At 43.9% G+C, this 21,577-nt stretch overlaps 1 protein-coding gene across 1 annotated transcript in view; it reads left to right on the plus strand.

Annotated features, from left to right (window-relative positions):
* Window positions 1–21,577, plus strand: part of LOC124594805 (TAF5-like RNA polymerase II p300/CBP-associated factor-associated factor 65 kDa subunit 5L) — a 156,024-nt gene that overhangs the window by 11,888 nt on the left and 122,559 nt on the right. Inside the window, exon 2 of the mRNA XM_047133235.1 lies at window positions 9,434–9,588. Coding sequence (XP_046989191.1) covers window positions 9,434–9,588 — 155 coding nt within the window. The remainder of the gene's footprint in view (window positions 1–9,433; window positions 9,589–21,577) is intronic.

A 21,577-nucleotide genomic window follows, 5' to 3' on the forward strand; every position in this document is an offset into this window, starting at 1 on the left:
TCTCTTTCAAATTCTAAAGGTGGCAGAGGTAAAATACAGGGAGCGAAAGGCTATTTACAATTTGTACAGAAACCAGATGGCAGTTATAAGAGTCGAGGGGCATGAAAGGGAAGCAGTGGTTGGGAAGGGAGTAAGACAGGGTTGTAGCCTCTCCCCGATGTTGTTCAATCTGTATATTGAGCAAGCAGTAAAGGAAACAAAAGAAAAATTCGGAGTAGGTATTAAAATTCATGGAGAAGAAATAAAAACTTTGAGGTTCGCCGATGACATTGTAATTCTGTCAGAGGCAGCAAAGGACTTGGAAGAGCAGTTGAACGGAATGGACAGTGTCTTGAAAGGAGGATATAAGATGAACATCAACAAAAGCAAAACAAGGATAATGGAATGTAGTCTAATTAAGTCGGGTGATGCTGAGGGAATTAGATTAGGAAATGAGACACTTAAAGTAGTAAAGGAGTTTTGCTATTTGGGGAGCAAAACAACTGATGATGGTCGAAGTAGAGAGGATATAAAATGTAGACTGGCAATGGCAAGGAAAGCGTTTCTGAAGAAGAGAAATTTGTTAACATCGAGTATAGATTTAAGTGTCAGGAAGTCATTTCTGAAAGTACACTCCTGGAAATGGAAAAAAGAACACATTGACACCGGTGTGTCAGACCCACCATACTTGCTCCGGACACTGCGAGAGGGCTGTACAAGCAATGATCACACGCACGGCACAGCGGACACACCAGGAACCGTGGTGTTGGCCGTCGAATGGCGCTAGCTGCGCAGCATTTGTGCACCGCCGCCGTCAGTGTCAGCCAGTTTGCCGTGGCATTCGGAGCTCCATCGCAGTCTTTAACACTGGTAGCATGCCGCGACAGCGTGGACATGAACCGTATGTGCAGTTGACGGACTTTGAGCGAGGGCGTGTAGTGGGCATGCGGGAGGCCGGGTGGATGTACCGCCGAATTGCTCAACACGTGGGGCGTGAGGTCTCCACAGTACATCGATGTTGTCACCAGTGGTCGGCGGAAGGTGCACGTGCCCGTCGACCTGGGACCGGACCGCAGCGACGTACGGATGCACGCCAAGACCGTAGGATCCTACGCAGTGCCGTAGGGGACCGCACCGCCACTTCCCAGCAAATTAGGGACACTGTTGCTCATGGGGTATCGGCGAGGACCGTTCGCAACCGTCTCCATGAAGCTGGGCTACGGTCCCGCACACCGTTAGGCCGTCTTCCGCTCACGCCCCAACATCGTGCAGCCCGCCTCCAGTGGTGTCGCGACAGGCGTGAATGGAGGGACGAATGGAGACGTGTCGTCGTCAGCGATGAGAGTCGCTTCTGCCTTGGTGCCAATGATGGTCGTATGCGTGTTTGGCGCCGTGCAGGTGAGCACCACAATCAGGACTGCATACGACCGAGGCACACAGGGCCAACACCCGGCATCATGGTGTGGGGAGCGATCTCCTACACTGGCTGTACACCACTGGTGATTGTCGAGGGGACACTGAATAGTGCACGGTACATCCAAACCGTCATCGAACCCATCGTTCTACCATTCCTAGGCCGGCAAGGGAACTTGCTGTTCCAACAGGACAATGCACGTCCGCATGTATCCCGTGCCACCCAACGTGCTCTAGAAGGTGTAAGTCAACTACCCTGGCCAGCAAGATCTCCGGATCTGTCCCCCATTGAGCATGTTTGGGACTGGATGAAGCGTCGTCTCACGCGGTCTGCACGTCCAGCACGAACGCTGGTCCAACTGAGGCGCCAGGTGGAAATGGCATGGCAAGCCGTTCCACAGGACTACATCCAGCATCTCTACGATCGTCTCCATGGGAGAATAGCAGCCTGCATTGCTGCGAAAGGTGGATATACACTGTACTAGTGCCGACATTGTGCATGCTCTGTTGCCTGTGTCTATGTGCCTGTGGTTTTGTCAGTGTGATCATGTGATGTATCTGACCCCAGGAATGTGTCAATAAAGTTTCCCCTTCCTGGGACAATGGATTCACGGTGTTCTTATTTCAATTTCCAGGAGTGTATTTGTATGGAGTGTAGCCATGTATGGAAGTGAAACATGGACGATAAATAGTTTGGACTAGAAGAGAATAGAAGCTTTTGAAATGTGGTTCTACAGAAGAATGCTGAAGATTAGATGGGTAGATCACATAACTAATGAGGAAGTATTGAATAGGATTGGGGAGAAGAGAAGTTTGTGGCACAACTTGACCAGAAGAAGGGATCGGTTGGTAGGTCATGTTCTGAGGCATCAAGGGATCACCAGTTTAGTATTGGAGGGCAGCGTGGAGGGTAAAAATCGTAGAGGGAGACCAAGAGATGAATACACTAAGCAGATTCAGAAGGATGTAGGTTGCAGTAGGTACTGGGAGATGAAAAAGCTTGCACAGGATAGAGTAGCATGGAGAGCTGCATCAAACCAGTCTCAGGACTGAAGACTACAACAACAACAACAACAACGACATTGGTGGGAGGCAAGGATAATTTGAAGATATACAATTGAATTTAGAGAGCAGTTGTCAATTGGGTGTTTGTTTAAGGTACTGTCCTGTTTACATCAGGTCCTCCTGTCACCTTAGGGAAATGACTTTCATGGTAATGATGAACAGTTACATATTGTAATTTTTAGTCTATGCTATGTTTTATGTCTAACTTAATTCTGTCGTGTGTATATGTGTGTGTGTGTGTGTGTGTGTGTGTGTGTGTGTGTGTGTGTTTACGGGGTTAGTTTCTTTGTCTTTGGTCCAGATGTGGGGGAAGTGAGATGTCTTGGGTTAGGGGTTCCATGGTGGGGGCAAGGTCTGGATATTCTTGACTGGTGTTGTGTGCTACTGTCTGGTTGGATGTATTTGAATTTTGGTCGCCTATTCGTTCGTGGTCTTGTCAGGAAGTCTTCCATGTCTGGGCGTTTGGTTAATATGTCTCTCCCGTAGTTTGCCCTGGGTTTAGTCAGTCTGATTTGTAGTGGTTCCACGCCAGTGATGTCATAGGTGTGAGCCTTGGCAGTCTAGAAATGCTGCGTAAGAGTTGAGTAAAGTCATTCTGCTACCAGTTTATGCAGGGCACCTAAGGGGCTTGAAGCATATTCTATCACAGGTCTGATTAAGTCTTGTAGGTGTGGATCGCAGTTTGATTGTCACATCTGTGGAATCGTCCTTGTACTCGTCTGATTAGACTTTGTCTTTTTCTTGTCATGTTTAGCAGGTGTGTGAGGTTTGTTTTACAGTTTAGATGTTTGTCTAGGTACACACCTAGGTACCTGGCAGTGTCATTAAGTCTCAGTGATGTGTTCCAGAGCATCAGTTGTATGTCATCTGTGTTTTGCTGTCTTTTTTTGCCAGGTGTCTATGTCTGAATAAAACCATTTGGGTTTTGGATGGGTTTGGACGGATTCTCCATTTTGCCATCCAGGTTTCTAGTTGTTGTAGGCAGGTTTGTGTCTTTCATTGTATGGTTGTCATCTTCAGTTCCCTACACCAGTAGGCGGTGTCGTCAGCAAAAAGTCCTACCGTTTTTGTAGGGATTGTTGTCATTGATATGTCAGCCGTGTAAAGTGCACATAGTGGCGGGGACAATATGCCTCATTGTGATACTCCTGCTTGGGGTGTAAATTATAGAGAGGAAGCACCGCCGACATGTACCTTGCATTTCCTGTTTGTGAAATATGCCTGTATTAACTGTACAACCTCAGTCGGAAGGCCCAACTGGTTCAATTTATAGAGCAGTCCTGTGTGTCAGAGCACAAGTTATGTCTAATAAGACTGTGAGTGTGCAGTGCCCTCTCTTAAAACGTTGCATTATTCTGTTGGTCAATTTGATTAGCGGGTCATTGGAATGATTTTGTCGGGAGCCTGATTGTGTCAAGGGGAGGATTTCTTTGCATTCTATATACATTTTCATGCGGTCAGTTAGTATCCTTTTGTATGTTTTTCCTATGACGTCGAGTAGAGATATCTGTCTATAGGATCACGTGTCAGTCTTTGCTTTGTCTGGTTTTGGTAACATTATTGATTTGCTAGTTTCCCAGCTGGTTGGTAATGTTTTGCTGGTGAGACAGTAGTTATAGATGAGGGAAAGAAGGGGTACCAAGAGGTGGGCTGGGGCTTTCTGGAGGAGGTGTATGCATCTTATGTCATTCTATCCAGGGGCTGTGTTGCGTCCTGAGTAGATTGCGTTTATGATTTCTGTGTTGGTGATTTCTGCCGTCAGTGTGTTCTCATCTTCTGTCTTGTTGTTGGGACATTTAAGTATAGGGTAGTTGGTGCTCTATGTGTTGTCAGAAGTTGTCATCGAATTTAGCATCTTGTGGGAAAGGATATACTTGCTGTAGTACTTGTCTAAATGCCTCAGCTTGTTCTACTTTGTCTGTTGTTGGCTCGTCCACTATTAATGTGGTGTTTTTTGTTGCCCTGTTAGTGTTTTAAAGTGTTACCAGAATTTCCCTTCTTCCCTGTAGTTTAGTCTTCTGCATGTGCTGTCCCATTGTCTTAGTTGGTATTCAGATATGATTCTTTTAATTCTGGCATTCAGTCTGCTGTTCCATTGTCTTTTCAGGTCTGGGTTATTGTCGTGTCTGATTTGTCTGTAAAGTTGTTTCTTCTGTCATATTAGGTTGACGGATTCCTGCGGGATGGCTTGTTTCCAATTTTCGACTACTATAGTGGGAATGCCTTCATCTGTTGCTTGATGTATGGCAGTCTCTATTCTGTTGATGGCGTGTTGGAGGTTGTCGTAATATGTTTTCGTAAGTGGTATTGATAGGTGTTCTGTGAGCACATCTTTGTATTTGTCCCAGTCGGCATTTGTATATTTGTGCATCATTCGTCTTGTGGGGATATGGTCTGGAGGCAGGGTGGCACTGGTCGAAAAAAGGATTGGTCGGTGGTCGCTCGTTATAGCCTACGACAGGCTCTGACATTGTGTTGTTAATGTTGTGTCCATATAGCACGTGGTCTGGTGTCGAGTGGCTTCAGTGACCTATGAAGGTCGGTTGGTTGACTGGTAGTCGGTCCATCAGCTCTCTTGTTAGGAAGTCAAATAGACTTCGGCCGTTTCCATTATCGGCTGTGTCTCCTAGTCTATGGTGCCTTGCATTAAAGCCTCGTAGTATTATGTATTTATTGTACTTCATCATATGTCGTAGAAAGTGCAGTGGTATTGGCATTGTGGATGGGTTTTACAGGCAGGTTATCATGAGAGTGTGTCTGTTCCTGTTTCTTATCTATACTATAACTGCTCCCATAGTATTAAGTGGTGCCGGCAGAGGGACTTCCTTTGCTGCTATTGTGTCCTGTGCAAGCAGTGCTACTCCCCCTCTTCCGTCTGGTCTGCCCTCCTGTAGTTTAGGGAGGCCAAAAGTGTCTGTATTCCTTAGCCATGTCTCGGTGATGCCTGGAACATGGACGCCTTCCTGTTGTATTGTATGCATTAATAATGTGTGTTTCGGTTTGACGCATTGAGTGTTTACAGATAAGAGACGTAGTGTGTCGGCATGTAGTGTGTTGGCCATCGTGGCGGTGCCTGGAAAGGGTGTAGGGGGGAAGTTGGGGGAGAGAGGTGCCTGTTTAGTTTGTGTTCTGTGGTGTGTGTTGTGGTGTATGCTGAGGTGTGTGCCTAAAGTGTGTTTTGGGGTGCCAATAGTCAATGTATCTTGTTTCCTGCCTGTGTCACCTTAGTCTTTTTCCCTGCTGTCTTGGAACAAGTTCAGCAGAGTTACAGCGAGAAATCGCACCAGGTCTTCCTTTAACACAATCTCCTGTTTCAGGTCATTTTCGTTATTTGCGAGCAGTGCTAGCTCATTGATGACTTTGATGGGCACACGTGTTTCTTCGCTCGTGGCCTCTTTGGGATGCTTGCGGCACTTGTAGGAGAGGGCTGAGTGGTTGCCCAGCAGTTTGCACACTGTTCTTTCTCCTTAGGTTGCAGTGAGAGAGTTAGTGCAATTCCCTGCATTTTGGGTTTGTTTGTTTTCTGCAGTTTGCTGTGGTGTGCTCAAAGTTCAAGCACCTGCCACATTGTGTGGGCCGGGGAAGGGGTGGGGGTGGGGGGTGTCCTGGGTGCCCCGTGGGGGCTCTGCTCATTGCATGGTAAAGTCTATTTTCGCTCTTTCAGTCAGGAGTGTGTCCACAGTTTGTTGGCAATGCGTTATCACCCAGAACTTCTGTGTGAGCGCATTATTGCTTCCTGTCCTTAATGTGCCATGCCTTTACTATGCCATACCCTTGCTGACGAAGTTGATCAGTCACTGATTCTGTTGTGCTATGAGGAATTTGTTTTAGGATGACTCTCATTGAGGGATTCTTCTTGTGTCTCCCTTGGTCACCTCGTGGTTCTCTTGTGTGTCTGGGGCTTACAATAACCTCAGGATACCCACATCTCCTAAGTTTGGTCATGATTTCCCTCTTAGTGTCTCCCACCTGACCCCAGATATAGGCTGCTGTCCCGTCATGGTTAGTTTTGAGGTCCGTGATGATCCTGAGGGAGTCTTGTTTAAGGTACTTCATCATGTCTGATGTTAGTGTGGGTTGCTTAGTGCTTTTGGGGAGGTTTTTCAGTTCCTATTTCATGGGCTAAGGGTCTCTAATTTCCTGTCCCTTTGCCTGGGGGAACGATTCACTTGGGGTCCTACTTCTGTTCGGTGAGGGAGAGGGGCTGGGACTGGCTGGGGGGCTTACCGTTATATTAGGGTAGGTTGGTGGTGGTGGTGGTGGTGGTGGTGGTGGTGGGGGGGGGGGGGGGGGGTGGCCTTGGTCACTGTCGCTGCTCATGGTGTTTTAGTCAGTCTGAGTGCCCTACTGTGAGTGTGGTTGTGCTCGTGATGCCAGCTTCAAACTTAGTTGGCACCTTGTGTTGGCCGCTGCCTCAGCCTAAAGGTTTCCGTGTGTCAATTCATCTACTCGACACGTGCGCAGGTAACGGGGCAGTGCTGTCGGCCCTGACATGGAATGTTCCCTAATCTTTGGGAGAAGGCAGAAGAGTTCTGCCGCCCAGCACTATCCGACATGACACTTTTGCCGCAACCAATGTGTAGTAGCTAAACAGTGACTCTTTTGCTTTCTTTGGCACGGTGTCACAATGAAGTGGCACTGTGTGAAAGACACCTTTGTTCTTCAGTTCAGCACAGATGGTTGTGCTGAGGCAGACAGCTGGTCTCGGCGCGGTTGTCGGCATCTTCCTCCTCTGGCCTGCCTATGCGGCTGCCTTATCGCCTACCGAAGATCTCAAAGTAGCTGGTCTCACTCCGCTGCACGTCTGCTCTGATCAAGACTTAAACCCTAACTTACTTTCTTATTGTGAACCCATTGTGGGCTTTCATGTTTGAAGGGAAATTATTAATTTCTATATAAGCAACATTTGATTCTCCAGGAAAATGTATTGTGAATATTAAGAGGGTTTGATTGAATACTTGTGTCCAGTCAAATAAAGTCTAGTTGTAGTTGTTGTTATTAGTTGTTATTTATTACATAAATCAAAATTATATTTTGGCTTTTAAGAGTAGTAATTCTCTGAGTATGTGATAAAACCAATTTTCCTTAGTTCTGAAAGAAAATTTTGATAACATTTGACTAGACACATTTGTTATATTGCCACAGTTTTTGCACAAATTTGTCTTGTGGATGTAAGTAATAATACTGCAGTAATCATAGTAAGCATTTCTGCCACCAAGTACATGCCAAATATTCGTTGTCACATTTATGTTATTGTGGTAACATAGTTGACTTCTGAATCCATCTACGTGACTGCTCTGCAATTCATAGTTAATGTGGGTAGAGGGTTGATAGAATCACTTACAGACAATTTCCATTCTTGAACAGCGTGCAGAAAAACAAACACTTAAATCTTTTCATGCAAGTTGTGGCATCTTGTAGTTTGTGATGAGCGTTTCTTCTTGCGTAGTTGGGTGCCAATAAAATAGTTTTACATCCAGAGGAAATAGTAGGTGATGGAAATTTTGTGAAAAGATCTCATCACAATGAAAAATGCCTTTGTTTTAATGACTGCCATCCTCAACTCGCATATCATATCCGTTACACACACTACCATATTTCAGAGTAATACAAAGTGGACTGCCTTCTTTAAACTTTCCTGATGTTCTCCATCAGTTGTATCTGTTAAGTGTCCACACCGTGCAGCAGTACTCCAGAAGAGGATGGGCAAGCTTAATTGAGGCAGTATCTTTAGTAGGCCTGTTGCATCTTCTGAGTGTTCTGCCAATAAAATGCAGGCTTCGGTTTGCTTTCCCCACAGTTGTAATTGCTAAGTATTTAATTGAATTGACAGCCTTTGGACTTGTGTAATTTATTATTTAATTGAAATGTAATGTAATGGATTCCCTTTACTACCTAACTCAAATGGATGACATCACACTTTTCATTATTTAGAACCAGTTGCCCCCTTTTGCTCCATACTGATATCTTGTCTAAATCATTCTGCGATTAGTTTTGGTCTTCTGATGACTTTACTAGATGGCATACAACCTAAGAGGGCTTCCCATATTGTCTCCTAAATTATTTATGTAGATTAGAAACAGCAGAGGGCCTGGATCCTGTAGCACTTTCTTGGGAAATGCCAGATATCACTTTTGTTTTGCTCTATGACTTTCCATCAGTTTTACTATGAACTGTGACCTTTCTGACAGGAAATCACTAATCCAGTTGCACAACTGAAATGATACTTCTTAGACTTGCAATTTGAGTAGAAGGCTGATTTGAGGAGCAGTATCAAAAGCCTTCTGGAAATCTAGAAATATGGGATCAATTTGGGATTCCCTGTTGATAGCACTCATTACCTTGTGTGAATAAGGAGCTAGCTTTGTGTTTCACAAGAACGATATTTTCTAAATCTGTGCTAACTGTTTGTCAATAGATTGTGTTCTTTGAGGTAATTCATGATGTTTGAAAACAGTATATGTTCCAGAATCCCACTGCTGGTTGACAACAGCAATATGTGTCTGTAAATTGGTGGATTACTCCCATTTCCTTTTTTGAGCATTTGTGTGACCTATGCAGTTTTCTAGCCTTTAGGTATGGATCTTCTGTCAAGCAAGTGGTTTTGTATGTTACTTAGTATGGAGCTTTTGTATCAGCGCACTGTGATAGGAACTTAATTGATATACAATCTGGAGAGGAGGATTTGCTTTTATTAAGTGATTTTAGCTGCTTCGCTACCCTGAGGATGTCTGTTTCCAAGTTACTGATCTTGGCAGCTTTTTTGATTCAAATTCTGTAATATTTGCTTCATCGTTTTTTGTGAAGGAATTTCAAAAAACTGTATTTAGTAACTTCGTGTTAGTGGCACTGTCATCGGTAACATTACCATTGAGAAACAAAGCAGTAACTGTAGCATTAAACATTGATAACACCTGCTTACTCAATTATTAACTGATTTATGGATTCATATAATTTTTTCGTATTATTCTGACAGGATATTGAAGATTGTTGCAAGATTAATACACTGCCATGCAGCCAAGAGGAAATGGCTGTTGGTTGTGCAGTGGAAAGAGTTGTTGGTCGCTCAAATTCTTTTACGTTCAGCACTATCAATAATGATGTTAACCTAGCTGAACAACATTTCTTAAGGTAAGATTCTGCACGAATATTTATTGAAGTGAATTCGGCTGGGTTCTGTATTTATAATGCTTTGCAATTGCTAATTATGTATGGGAATTATATGTATGTCTTAATCTCTGTCCCCCCCCCCCCCCCCCCCCAATTTCTCTCTCTCTCTCTCTCTCTCTCACTGTCCGTCACCTCTGCCCTCCCCCTCTCCTCCCCAAAATCTCTCTGACCATCTCCTTCTACTTCTTTTCTTTGTTCATTTTCTCCCCCTTCATTTCTCTGTCAATATTTCTTCTCCTCTCTCTCTGACCCTGAGCATTGTTTGCTGTTATTGCAAATGCGAATGAAGCCTTGATTGGGAAATGAAGTCACTTTAAATGAATGGGTAAATCCACTGAGTTCATTATTATGAGGGGTATGAGAGAGACCTCTCAAGCTGCTGGATTGTGAGGATTCTAGCATCAGTGACGGTATTTCTCATACTTTTAATCTGTGAATGGATGGGACTGCAAATTTTCGGATGGTGCAGATTCCATAGTACAGTAGTATTCTAATCATAAGTTGATAAGCCATGAATGAAGCATTCCTCTTTCCTCTTAAAAGTGACTAAATGAGGAAAACAAATCAACACACTGTTGTGTGTACAGCTTTTGTTTAAAATCATGCATAAGGAGAAAGAGTATGTGTGGAAGAAACAATTTGTGCAATGGTTTAAATGACCTGATAACTAAGTTAAAGTGGACTGTGAGGAAGAAAATGAAATTACACATATTCACAGCACAGCACTTAATGTTAGTAGATTTTAATAGAAAATACATACAATGTTGTTTACAGAAATATATATCTTGTGTCCATCTGAACATTTATTAGAGTGTCGTGTAAAAATCTGGAGTAAATTGGTCAAGAACGTTTAGAGATTTTTGGTAACAATGTTAAACTGCAACTTTCTTTATGTAATAGTATAGATTGTAATCTACAAGTGGCTAGTCTTGTGGCAATATAATTAAAAATAAAAGAGAGAGAGAGACAGACAGACAGAGTGTTTGTGCTAAAGTTGGAAAAGAAGTAAAAGCTCACATTTTAATTTGGCCTCATAAGAAACCATTTTGCCTCCATTGCAACAAGCATGGACATGCCCAAAGTGTTTGTAAATTGCAAAGGGCTTGCAATATACACACAAAAAAATAAATGGCTCAGTGCATTCAATAAAAATACTATGAAACCCTGAGACAGGAAATCCTCAAAAGTCTCTTGACTTACAACTTCTGGGAAAAAATATCATTGCAAATAGATATAGGTGCATTAGATTCCTTGATTAATTGGGACATACAGCACTTGGCTTCCAGCACTGCCAAACCATTTGAAGTTGTTGAATTATGTAACCAGTTTTCAACATTGTTTCCTCCAGACTTGGGTGGCAATAAATATAAAATCACAAACTTGCATGCAACCGTCCCTGGTTCCACATTCTGAAAAGCTCAGGCGAGACTTTAAGTATTAACTAGAGTGTTAAACGGGTACTGCAGTAACTGGATGAAGAAAATGTAATTGTGCCTACTTCCTCTAATGTGAGGGCATTACCTGTGATTGCTGTGTGCTCAATAAATTGCTCTCTATGATTGTGTGGAGACTTTGTCTCAAGGTGGAACCTTTGTTGTGGTTATAGACTGATCCGAAACATAGCTCAAAGTCTAGGGTAGGTTGACAGGTGTCAGTTTGACTGTGAGCTGGTGAGGCTGACAAATACAGAAGTTTTTTAACAGACTGAACTGGAGCATAGCCAGAGGTCTATGTTAGCTTGGAAGCAGATTGTTTCATCTTACATTATTTCCTGTATACTTGTGTCCACAGTACTACAGTATGGGCTATGAGTAACACTAATGAAATTGCGAAGATATGACAAAAGCAAAAATTTAAAGCTCAGTAATAACTTGTTGTTTGTTACCTTGTTACTGTACCACTCTGGAAGAGTGATGTGTAACCCTGCTTCTACCTTTCCGACGAATGGTGCTCACAAACAGTAAAGAGAGAATAATTTAATGTATACGAGAGCGCAGCTATTGTATGATTTTTTTATGCATTCTGCGTGTGGTGAGTAATCTTGAGAGGAAGTGTGTGTCTTCAAGGTGGGATGACGATTGCAGTAACTTCATGCGAGGAGGCACCTGTGGGGGTTTTGTGCATACTCCAAGTATCATCAATACAGTTTGGAGTAACATATCGACAGAGGACCAAGGGCTACAGTGAAAAACAATGTTGAAATTGATTGGAGACTGAATAATGTGTTCATTCTGTAGTCATATCCCAAACTTGTCATCTTTATGTTTATTTCAAGGTTCTGAGGTTTTAGAGTTCTGCTAATGTTCCCATAGAAAAAACTTTTTTTTATAAAGTGAAGTGCTAATGGTATTGTACTTCGAGAATGTATGGCACGTAGATCTGAGAAGCGTTGTATTTATTTACGCAATTGCATGTTGACTTCCAGCATCTACTGCAGAATCAGAAAACTACGTCTACATCTACATATATACTATGCAAACCACCATATGGCATGCTGCAGAGGGTACCATGTACCACTACTAGTCATTTTCTTTTTTGTTCCACTTGAAAGTAGAGTGAGGGAAAAACAATTGTCTAATGCCTCCAAACAAAAATTAATTTGTGATGTCTTGTCTTGATGGCCCTTACGTGAAATGTATGATGGCACCGGGAAAATCATTCTGCAGTCAGGTTCAAATGCCACTTCTCTAAATTTTCTCAATAGTGTTCCTTGAAAAGAATGTTACCTTCCCTCCATGGATTCCCATTTGAGTGCCTAAAGCCACTCCGTAATACTTGTGTCTTGTTCAAACCTACCAGTAATAAATCTAGTAAACCACCCCTGAATTACTTGAATCTCTTTGTTTAATCCAGTCTGCTATGGATACCAAACACTAGAGCAGTACTCAGCAATGGGTTGCACGAATGTCCTGTGTGCAGTCTGCTTTACAAATGAGCCATGCTTTCCAAAAATTCTCCCAATAAGCCAAAGTCAACCATTTGGTTTCCCTACTCCAATCCTTACGTGCTCATTCCATTTCATATCACTTTGTTTGCAATTTATGCTTAGATATTCAGTCGACATGGCTATGTCAAGCAGCACAATACTAATGCTGTATTAGAATATCACAGGACTGTTTTTCCTACTCATTTGCATTAACTTACATTTTTCTACATTTAGTGCTAGCTACCAATTCATCACATGAAGTATATTGTCCAAGTCATCTTGTACCCTCCTACAGTCACTCGATGGTGAAACCTTCCCATATACCACAGCATTGTCAGAAAAAGCTGCAGATTGCTGCTCACCCTGCCTGCCACATCACCTACGTATATAGAAAATAGCAGTGGTCCTATCACACTTCTGGGGGCAGTCCTAATAATACCATTGTCTTTGATCGAGGATGTTGTACTGGGTTTGTTAATTAAGAAGTCTTTGAGTTACTAAAATGTGTGGGAACCTATTCCGTATGCTCATACCTTTGTTAACAGTGTGCAGTTGGGAACCGTGTCAGGTGCTGTCCAGAAATCTAGGAGTATGGAATCTGCCTGTTGTGCTTCACCCGTAGTTCGCAGGATGTTGTGTGAGAAAAGGACAAGCTGAATTTCACACACATGATGCTTTCTGAAATTGTGCTGATTCATGGATAGAAGCTTTTCCATCTCAAGGAAATTTATTATATTTGAACTGACAATGTGATGAAGAAATCTGCAGCAAACGGTATTAAGGATATTGGTGTGTAATTTTGCAGGTCCATTCTTTTACCATCCTTATATGCAGGAGTTGTCTGTGCTTTTTTCCTGTTGTATGGGACTTTGCACGGGGCATGTGATTCGTGATAAATACAAGCTAAGTAAGAGGCCAGTGCTGCAGAGTACTCTGTAAAGCCGAAAGGGATTCCATTGGAATCAATTTGTTTTCAACTCTTTCAGTTGTTTGTCTACAGCAGGGCTACCTATTACTATGTTCTCCTCATGCGAATCTGTGCATCTGTGGTCAAACAGCAGTATGTTTGTATGACTTTACGTAGGACCAAAAATTTTTTAGGTTTTCAGCAAGATCTTTTGTTAAGGTATGATGGTGGTAGTTGCTTTTTGATTTGTGCATCAATCTATTTTTACAGACGCGCAAATCTCTATCCCTCAGGGGCTCAGCATTTGTTTGCTGGTTATGGGCTTGATGACCCCCAGGTTCATAAGCTGGGGACTGATATGTGGCACCAGTCCTCTGTCACCGTAAGCTCTGGTCATGCTTCACCGATTGCTGTAGTGTATGATGGTGGAAGATTGTGTGTCACAGGGATTGGGGATCTTGGCTTGACCATCCAGATCGTGAGGATGATAAAAACCTCTATAAAAAAAGCCCACAGTCTCGATGTGTGCTATGCACTGATGAGATGCATGGATTTTGAGGTGGAACAATTGTTAGCTACAACCTCTGTGGAACCTGCCACACCTCGACTGTATATGGTGTGCCTAGGCACGTGGGGCACTGTCTAGGTGGATTTTTGTTTCCTTAACGGCTCATCAGCTCATGGGACGAGATGGACCTTTCGAAATTTTTCTTTTCCACTTCCCAGCAGAATGGGTGGGCCACTGGTAGGCACCAACATCCAGCCAAATAAGAGGATTCATGTAGCCATTCCTCCAGACTCAAGGATGTTTCAGAATTCTAGTGTCTATAGTAACAGAATGCCTGCTGCTAGTCAGTGTGTTTTTATTAGTTAAAAGAACAGAGCAAAGGTTGGAAAAAGTCTCAACTTTTTACATTCAAAAGGGTTTAGAAGGGTTTATAGGGATTTCAGATACATTAAAATCTATCAAGCGGTTGTGGAATGGGATGCTGTTGGTTGAAACCTCAATTTCCCAACAAGCGACAGACCTACAGAAGGCCAAAAGCCTTGGGAAATATGCCATTGAGACTGAGCTCCATATGACCTTAAAGGTGTTGTGACATGCAGGGACCCAGTGGATGTCCTCAAAGTAGGCCTGAAAGGTGAGTGGGCAGAAGAAGGCATCGTAGATGTCCATAATATCATGAAAACAGTGGAAAACAGTCTGACAAAATCTGACTCATTCATCCACACTTTTAATAGCACAAAACATCTGGAGCATATTAATGCAGGTTTTGTTCATTTAACTATGCAGTACTGTGTTCCCAACCCAATGCACTGTTTCAAATGCCAGTGATTTGGGCACAACACTGTTGGATATGAGGGAGGGGCCAATTGTGGCAAATATGTTAATACTGCCCATGAACGAGTCGGATGTGCGTGAATTGCTCTGGAGCTCACCCTGTCTGGAGTAGGAGCTGCTGTGTGTTCCTTGAAGCACAAAAAATACTGGAGATCAAAATGTCAAAATGGAGGCCAGAAAGATTTATAAGGCCATGCAGCACCCCCAAATCCACTACTTCATTTGGTTCGGTTGTTAAACATACGGTTCAGAAACCACTGCTGCTACACAAAATGAAGTTGCTAGTGTCAGCACCAGTACCTGTGTTTGTCAGTGCACTTGCGCTGCTGCAGTTACTTTGAAGCCTGTACTACCTGCCAGAATGTCAGACAAGGCCGTGGAAGCCGATGTTATGGATCTCCCTGCTCCAAAGGTTCTGTCTGGTCCATCATCCAGTGCTGCCACTACCACTGCCGCTAGTTGTGGCTCTGAAGCCTACCCAGGGTAAAAAAAATCAAAGACAAAAGCAAAGGCAAAGACTCGGCCACTGATGGAGATATGCAGTCTGACAATTTCTTTCTCATGATTCGTCTTCAGAGCTGATGGAGCTTGATGTTCATCTCCTCCAAAGTGCGTGAATTGCTCTGGAGCCTAGGGCATACATATTGCTCCAAGAGCGAGCCGCCACCCACTATGGGCTCCCCTCCCCAGTGGAAAGACATGGTGAAAGTGCTACCTCCTTGATGAATGGCTCCCATACTACAGTGGAATGTTAATGGATTCAGGACACATGTGGACAAATTGAAACTCGTGGCACAGGCATACCCCATGTGTCTGTGTTTACAAGAAGCACATTTTAAAGCCACTGATGGCCCTGCACTATAGGGCTATACCCTTCACCAAAAGTATGTTCCTGACAGGGGACAGAGCCAAGGGAGGGGTTGGTGTGTTTGTCAATAACATGTACCATTCCTCTGCACTCATTTGTTATTGACCTATGAGCAGTAGCTGTTGCTGTTCATGTGATTCACAAGATCACTGTCTGCTACCTGTATTTACTTCCACAGGATGCAATAGACTCTGAGGCACTTGCAGGCCTTACTGCACAACTCCCCCATCCATTTCTCCTACTGGGTGATTTCAATGCCCATAATTGGGGCATACTTGCCTCAGGGATCGAGTCTTGGAGAACGTCAGATGTCTCAAGCTGTGCATTCTTGACACAGACAATCCCACTCATTTCTCAGCTGCTACTGGGTCGTCCTCAGCCCTCAAGCTCTCTTCCTGCTCTCCAGCCCTTGCTGACTTGGCACAGTGGGAAGCAACTGATGACCATAATTCCAGTGACCACTTCCCACTGTGGATCCACTTACTGGCTGGAGGATTGCTTGAACAGAAGTGACTAAAATGGGTGGTCAGCGGTGTTAACTGGCCACTGTTCAGCCAGCTGGCTGTGTTTCAACACTGCAACAGCTTCTAGGAGTGGGTGGACTGTATCACATGAGTGATCCATCATGTCACTGACTTATCCATCACAAAACCTTCAGCATATCTTAAGAGGCACCGTGTACCTTGAGGGACTGATGAGTGCCGTTCAACATTCCAGAACAGGTCTGTGGCTTGCCGACAGTTTAAATGCCACCCAATAGCCAATGACCTCTCAGCGTTTTGAGTCGCCTGAACCAAGGCTCGACACACAATTCAGGGGAGCAATGAAAGGTCGTGGCAAACATTCCTGGACTCCATCAACCATTCTACTTGTTCTACAAAAGTATGGAAAGCCACCCAGAGGCTTTCCAGTAAACACAGTGGTTTACCAGTAGCAGCAGCATTGAAATAGGGTTGTTTCCAAACAGTGCCCGGAGACATTGCTCAGATGAGGGCAGATCATTTTGCGGCGACTACTGCCAATAGCAACCAGGATCTGGTGTTTCGTCACCTCCATGCGATTGCAGATACGGATGAAGTTGGACTCTTTTTCAGATTCCACAATCCTGTGTCTTACAGCTGCCCATTTGGGAGCTGAAATCATCACTATCTGAGACTGGTGACAGTGTGTCTAGTCACATCCAAATCCAGTACTGCATGCTTAGACATTTGCCAGCACCATCAAACCACCTCAGGGGAAACCGCCTCAGGGGATACCGCCTTAATGTAGCACTGTCCATGCAGGTGAGGAGGTTTATGTGCTCTGGATCCGGAGGGCTATGCTGGTGGTGGTGTAGCTACCAGCAGGGTCACCCATGCCAGACAGGCCGAAGGGGAGGAGCCAGACCAAGTGTGTCCCTCAATGACCTATTGAAAACCTGTCTCCTATCCTATTCCCATCCCTAGCCCATCCTTTTTCTTTTCCTTCCCATTTCCTCCACATAACCGATGCTGATGGTTAAACCATGTATAGGGGTGCGAAGGAAATGCCAAGTCCATATGCCGAACATCTGGCAAATCATCAGTGCCTGGGCGATAAGGTGGCAGCCCCACCAAGGCAATCGGAAGCGGTGGGCCAATCACCTGCCCTTCTTAAATAACCTGATTACTGAAACTGAGACAAGAATACAAAACCAGATGGATAAACTGGTAATGACCTTTGGCATGAAAAGGAAAACGAAAATTGGCTTTTGGAATATACGAACCGTGAGGGAGAGTAGCAAGCTGAAACAAGTGACAAGGGAAATGAATAACTATAAGCTCAATATCCCGGGATTTAGTGAAGTGAGGTGGCCAGAGTTTGGTGAAATGTGGACATCAGATGGAATTACGTTTTTATATTCAGGATGTGAAGAGGAAGAGAAACACTGGGTGGAGTTAGGCTATTGTTGACCAAGGCAGTGAAGTAGAGCCTTCTAGAATGGAGACCTGTGTCCAGTAGGATCGTGTCTGCCAGTTTTAAGACGAAGGTCGGAAACATGACACTTATCCAATGCTAGGCCCCCACAGAGATATCAGAGACTGAGAAGGAGGAGGAGTTCTATTACCTGCTACAAGAGACTGTAAGGAAAGTGAGCAAGAAAGATATCCTCATTGTTATGGAAGACACAGATGCCAAGGTGGGAGAGAACAATGAGGGTTTGGAACAGATAATGGGGGTACATGGCTTGGGGGAAATGAATGATAACGGGGAAAGATTTAGTGACTTCTGCGCGAGCCATGACCTTGTAATAGGAGGGACCTTGTTTCCTCATCGGAGATGTCATAAGATAACATGGGTATCCCCAGGTTGTATTACAGAAAATGAAAATTGACAACATCGCAGTACCCAGGAAGTTCAGGAGGAGCCTGGAAGATGTGCAGAATAGAAGAGGAGCAGATGCAAATAGGAACCACCATCTTATTACTGCCAGTTTCTGAATGAAGATTGTGGCTTCCAGAAAGAAATTTGCGCCAAGAAATAGAACATTTGATGTAGGTAAACTGAAAGATCCACAGATAGCTGAGGGGCTCAAGCTGGAACTCCGGAATAGATTCCAGGCGCTGGAACTGGAGATGGCTGAGGATAAGGACCTGAGGGAAATGTGGATTTAAGTTAAGAATACTTTTGTGCAAGTGAGTGACAGACAACTTGGCTTTAAAAATCGCCTGCGGGGAGATTGGATGTCCGAACATACCTGGAGGAAAATAACCCATAGAAAGGAGGCCAAGGGAAGAGTAAATCAGAGCAGGACCAGGCAACAAAAAGCACAGGCACAAGCTGATTATAGAGCAGCAGATAAGGAAGTGAAAAGGAGTGTGAGAAGAGATCACAGAAGATGGATAGATGAACAGGCTGATAGAGCAGAACAGGCAGCACGGAGCGGGAGTGTGAAAGAACTATATGATATCACTAAGATGCTCTCAAAGAAAAGCTTCCAGAGGAACCGACCAGTAAGGAATAAGAAAGGGGAGATACTAACTACACATGAATAACAATCACATAGGTGGAAGGAATACTTTAAAGAAGTTCTAAATAGAGACCTCGGTGGGGAGGTAGAAGAACAGGAACAAACGGAATACAATGATCCTAGTCCCAGCATAGGTGTAAATGCACTCACAAAAACAGAAATTTGGATAGCACTGAAGCAGATCAAGAATGAGAAGGCACCAGTACCAGATAATATAACATCTGAGAAGCTGAAAACAGACTTGCACACCGCTGTCGAGTTATTGCACATCCTCTTAGCGCAGATATGGAGAGAGGAGAAACTGCCAACAGATTGGAAACCAGGTAGTATCATGAAAATACCCAAAAAAGGAGATGTTACTATCTGCAACAACTGGCGGGGTATTATTGTCAGTACCGAGTAAGGTACTTGTGAGGGTCATTTTAAACCGCATTAAGGATTCTGTGGAAGCACAGTTGAGGAGAGAGCAGACGGGTTTTAGAAAACATCGAAGCTGTGTGGACCTTATCAATACTCTCAGAATTATTCTGGAACATAGTGCGGAGTGGCAATACACCCGCTACCTTACCTTCATTGAGTTTGAAAAGGCTTTTGACTCTGTCAACCGAAGAGTCATGTGGGATACTCTTGCAAAATATGGCATTCCAACAAAGATTATTAACATCATCAAGGAAATATATGAAGACTATGAATGCCAAGTACCACATAATGGAGAACTAACAGAGCCTTTCCAAGTTAATTCGGGAGTACAACAAGGGTGTATTCTTTTGCCAACACTTTTTCTTTTGGTGTACGATGCCGGATGCGGGATAGGCTCGAAGATCTAGATTTCGCAGACGACATTTGCTTAATGGCACAATGATATTGAGACATTGAAGAGAAACTGGCCAGGTTACAGAGAGAGACGGAATTTGCAGACCTCAAGATAAATATTCGCAAAACTAAAGAAATGCAGGTAAGTTCGACCATCACGAATAGGCTGGTCATTAATGGAGAAGATGTAGAACAGGTCCAATGTTTCCTCTATCTCGGAAGCACAGTCACAACTACAGGAGGTGCTAAGGAGGACGTCTGTAGTTGCATCCGCAAAGCAAATGGTGCATTTGTACAACTGTACGCTATCTGGAGAAATAGGGACATCGCAAAGAAGACCAGACTCCGGCTTTTCAGTAGCAATGTGAAGGCTGTTCTGTTGTAGGGTTGTGAAACTTGAAAGGTGACTAAGCACATCAAAAATCAGCTACAAGTTCTTATCAGCTGCTATCTCCGGCATATTTTAAATGTGAGATGGCCAGATATAATGACAAATGAAGATCTTTGGAGGGAGACAAATCAGCAACCAATCAATATACAAAGCAAAGAAAGAAAATGGAATTGGATTGGGCTTACATTGAGGAAACCAGATGGAGCTATTGAAAGGATGGCTTTGGATTGGAACCCTCAAGGAGTTAGAAAACGTGGTCGTACCAAACAGACGTGGAAAAGGCCAATTGAGAGAGAAGCTGCAGAGGATCGGAAAACCTGGAGTGAAGTGAAGAGGCTTGCTAGAAATCATAACAGGTGGAGGAATTTCGTCACGGCCCTATGTTCCAGAGGGAATGACAGGAACTAAACAAAGCACTATCAAAGGAAATCCTCCTCTAATGTATTAATTTGATATGGTAGATTGGTCACTTCCTCAACTTGTGGAGAGAGGCAATTTTGATACCCCTCCTCAGACCAAGAGGACCAGTTGTTACTGGAGTGTCACCTTAATGAGCTGTGTAGGAGAACTTCTGGAGCAAATCATTAACCATCTACTGGTCTGGCTATTAGAGACCAGGCTCTCCATAGCTGGTCTCATTGTGGATTCCAAAGATTTAGGTCCATTGTTGACAACCTGACCCCACTAGAGATGGCCGTTCAGCAGGCTTTCCTACGTTAACATCACTGTCTTGGTATATTCTTTGATATCAGTAATTCGCATGACACTATTTCAAGACACAGTATACTTGTGCAACTGCATCAGTGGGACTTTCTCCATATGATCCTTCCCGCCTAAGCGCTTTTTTAGGCCCTGAGTTGGAGGCATGCTGTCGGATCATTTTGAGCAGGAGAATGTTGTTCCTGGGGGCTTAATAATAAACAATATCACATCTACGGAAATGAGTCCTATACAATGCTCCTTATTTGTGGATTATTTTGCTGTTTTCTGTTTCTCCCCCAGTGTTGAAACAGTGATCCGTCAGTTGCAACTTACAGTGGGGAAGTTAGAGGAGTGGGCGACAAAGACGAGTTTTCAGTTTTCTGCAGATAAGTGTGTGTGTATGTTCATTTTAACCATTCTCTTAGTATTTTTAATTTGCCTGTCTTGCATATGAGGCACCATTCCACTTTTTGACTCATTGATGTTCCTGGGCCTCAATTTTTTTACTTCAGACTGTCATGGTTACCACACCTGAGAGACGTTAAAGCTGAAACCCAGAAGGCACTTCATATCATAAACTGCCTTAGCCACAGGTCTTGGGGAACAGACAGGCCACATGTGCTCCAATTTTATAGGGTGTTTGTGCATTAACAGCTAGATTATGCTTGCACAGTGTACCGGTTAGCGAGGCCTTCTTGCCCAAAGATTATTGATGCTATCCACCATGAGGGTATTAGGCTGGCCACAGGTGCTTACAGGACCAGCCCCGTACCCTGTCACTGTGCTAAGGCGGGGGAGCCGCCAATCGCCATCTGGCGGCAGTTCCTCATGGTGTGTCACGCATGTAAGTTCCTCACAGCTCGGACTTCACCTGCATACCATACTGTTGCTCATCCACTTCTGGAGTGCCTTTTCTATCATGCACAAGCAACAGTGCCGTATGGGATCTGCCTACAGCGTGTTCTGGAGTCACGTGATGTGGAGCACGTACAACCCTAAATCCAGGGTTTTA

This window comes from Schistocerca americana, chromosome 2 (assembly GCF_021461395.2).
Source record: "Schistocerca americana isolate TAMUIC-IGC-003095 chromosome 2, iqSchAmer2.1, whole genome shotgun sequence".
Classification (NCBI taxonomy): Eukaryota; Metazoa; Arthropoda; class Insecta; order Orthoptera; family Acrididae; genus Schistocerca; species Schistocerca americana.